At 39.2% G+C, this 3,185-nt stretch overlaps 1 protein-coding gene across 1 annotated transcript in view; it reads left to right on the top strand.

Moving 5' to 3' along the window:
• The first annotated feature begins 1,623 nt into the window (after positions 1 to 1,623).
• LOC142357852 (uncharacterized) overlaps positions 1,624 to 3,185 on the top strand; it is a 5,122-nt gene continuing 3,560 nt past the window's right edge. The window contains exon 1 of the mRNA XM_075409355.1: positions 1,624 to 2,276. Coding sequence (XP_075265470.1) covers positions 1,715 to 2,276 — 562 coding nt within the window. The 5' untranslated portion in view covers positions 1,624 to 1,714. The remainder of the gene's footprint in view (positions 2,277 to 3,185) is intronic.

Here is a 3,185-nt window from a genome sequence, read left to right as displayed (position 1 = left end):
GCCGCTTGTTTTTCTGCATTAATTAACATATGTATTTTTATCTATTATTAAATTCATAATTTTTTGGTCGAACTGTAAAATTAAGTTCTTTTATTGTGCTATATCAGTGCCCTTGCAACCATTTTCAGTAACTCCAGAACTGCTCAGCCCGGAAAAAGGAGGTAAGATAAACCACACAAATTGTATTGAAAAATTTAGGAGTCATTGTTATATAACTGGCTAAAGAAGTATTACGTACAGTTCATACGTAATCTGATTACTCTTGTTTCTCATAATGAGACTTGACTTTTCTTGGTGGGATCCTGAAAAATCTTGCTTTTTTATCTTATCAAAATTTTATTTATCGAATTTCTTGCAAACAATTTACAAGTTTGTTGAAGTTGTTTTCATGAATCTCCAAGTTTAGTGTGTTTTCATCAAATTGATTCAAAATTTATTTTCCTTGACTAATCTTCGCAAGTGCAACCTTAAATTTGAGACCAATTTACTTTATATAGTCATTTTCAGAGCCCAAAAAATTACTAATGTCTTTGTCAAAACTCTAAATTTCTTTCTTTTGCGTGCATAAATGCGAAGTGCACTGCCTTGTTCCAGATGAAGTTGAGTTAAAATTGAGGTTATGTTTTCCTGAAATTTTTTCTATTTTGCTTTAGTTACGCGAAAGGTAATGTTGCCTAAGCATGGCTTAAAATCTTAGAGTGTACGAGTGCTTTCAATTGAACTATTGCAAATGTTTGCATGTGGCCTTATTTAACTTTGGAGCGAACTTTTAGCACTGTACCGTAAGGCAACCTAATTTTGGACTATATATTTCTTAAATAGTACGCCCAAGTTCAGAGAATGAATTGTTCCAACATTGCAATTTTTAATTATGGGAAATTTTTTTAAAGAAAACTCCACAAAGGTATCAGAATCTTTATCTTTCCGAGCTGATTTCTTTTTTTCACCCCGGTGGAATAGAAGTCACAATAATTTTTAATAGCTCTGATTCAGATTTCTATTGATTATTTGTGGAAAAACTCTTAGTTTGTATATACTGACGTCCGCAAAAGGTTTATGGCCTCGTGGCCATTGTAATCAGTAGTGATTCCATGAAATTGCAAGTCATAGATCAGTATTGTATCAGAGCTCTGATCCTGCCACTTTTTAGACTTAACACGTCTTGAATCAAATCTCGGAAAGTCTTGGAAAGTCTTGTGTCATGTCTTGGCCAAGATTTGACTTAGACTTGAAAGTTATTGAGCGTATTTTAACTTTCGAGATCAGTACTGGTTTGTCATAATTCAACGTGTATTTCTCTGAAAAAGTACTGATCAAGACTTGAAACTGGTTCCGGGGAGGCATCCAAGACCCAAAGCGGTTTATGCCAATCTTGCTTGTCTACAAATCAACGCTTTGTAAGCAATTGAATCGTTTGTTGACCCATCTGAGGCTAACGAGATCCTCCTTCAAAAATAGTTCAATAAACTTGAAGAGCGTATCCACTGTAATTACTAAAGGAGGCAGCAGTTAATTATCACATCTGTTTTATTAATTATAACAATTTTCCCGTTCCTTGTCCAGCAACGCCTCTAAAACTTGTGATGTAATTAATATCTTTAAGATCTTATCCATCGGTAGAACATCACTTTTCCCCTCAGAACAACCAGAAAACAGTCGTTAACTCTTCGCAAAGATTGAATCAAACTTAAGTCGCCGGATTGTATAGTTGGCAATGATGAAATCAACAAATTTGTTGTTTTTTGTATTTTTGCAGCTTTTTGTAGCTGTCTGTGGAAAAAATGATTGCTACAAACACGATCTGATTACGCCGATTGAAATTTTAGGAACATCATACTCTCGGGTGTTCCATTGCACATTCGGATATTTAAGCTTCAGCGACTCAGAGCAAGACCTGACATTACCCAGTGACTTTTTGAGAGACAACTTGACAGGTCCTGTCTTTGCACCTCTTCTAATAGATGGGGGGACCCCCTACATGTATTTCTACCAAAGACCACCATCGGATTCAATTTTCCAAGGTCAGGTGGATTACGTTTTCCTAAGGACTTACCCTGATCCAGACTTCACAGCAGACTTTCTCATAATGACAGACTGGGCAGTGCCCAATGGTGGAAACAGAGTACGCTTCTACTTGGTTCAGGACAACAATTACAAAAACTCTGGCCAGTCAAAGCTGGTAACTCTGACGGAATATTATACAATCGCCACGCATGTTGATCGTAGCACAGGAACGGTCGATTATGCACGAGCGGGCGTTCATGTGCCTAACTATGGTTAGTGACACACTTTCATGTTCTTGTCTTTAGCCATCCCAAATCGAGGTTGCACCCCGAGTATGAAACCCAGGTTAAGGTCCCAGCCCAGGATGAAGATCGCGACCCAAGACAGGTATTGGCCAGACCGACTTGGGTCGCGGACAGGGGGTCCGGTGCGACCGTCCACAATGGTCTGGAAAAAATTTGGGTAGCGACTTCTGTCTGGCCAATGGCAATTTTAGTCTGTTCGGTCTGGCGAATACCCATATTTCGGTCTGTTCGGTCTGGCCAATACCCATATTTCGGTCTGTTCGGTCTGGCCAATACCCAAATTTCGGCCTGTTCGGTCTGGCCAATACCTGTCTTGGGTCGCGGACTTCATCCTGGGAGACCCAAGCAACATTGGCCTTGCAATCCGGGGTCGAGGTTTGGTCAAAAAATAATGTAAGATTAGCGGTGAATAGCGGTGGAAAAAAATTTTTTTCACCGCAAAGCGCCCGCATCTTTTAGCGTTGAATGCGGTGAATTTTTGCGGTTTTAAGCGGTGAAATTTTTTTCACCGCAGTCACCGATTTCTTACAAAAAATAAACTGCCGTACGCGGGTTCGGACCTCTCGTCTTATGCAGGTCAACAACTTCTTATTCCACTGTGCCATCTGTGACTTAATTCAGTGCTATATCCTGAGAGTTTAAGATCAGCGGTTTTGCGATTTTAGCGGTGATAGTTTTTTCACTGCATCCTGGCAGCGCTGAAAAATTTTTTTTCACTGCATTCTTCTGATAGCGGTGAAAATTTTTCTTTCACCGCTTAAGCGGTGGAAAACAAACAGTTCACTGCTTGAAAATTTTTTTCACCGCATTCATCGCATTGAGCGCCAATCTTACACTTTTTATTCAATTTCACCGCAAATTTTACATCTTTTAGCA

Source organism: Convolutriloba macropyga, unplaced genomic scaffold, assembly GCF_964194025.1.
Source record: "Convolutriloba macropyga unplaced genomic scaffold, txConMacr16.3 SCAFFOLD_1778, whole genome shotgun sequence".
Classification (NCBI taxonomy): domain Eukaryota; kingdom Metazoa; phylum Xenacoelomorpha; order Acoela; family Convolutidae; genus Convolutriloba; species Convolutriloba macropyga.
This window is presented reverse-complemented; position numbering and strand designations above follow the sequence as displayed.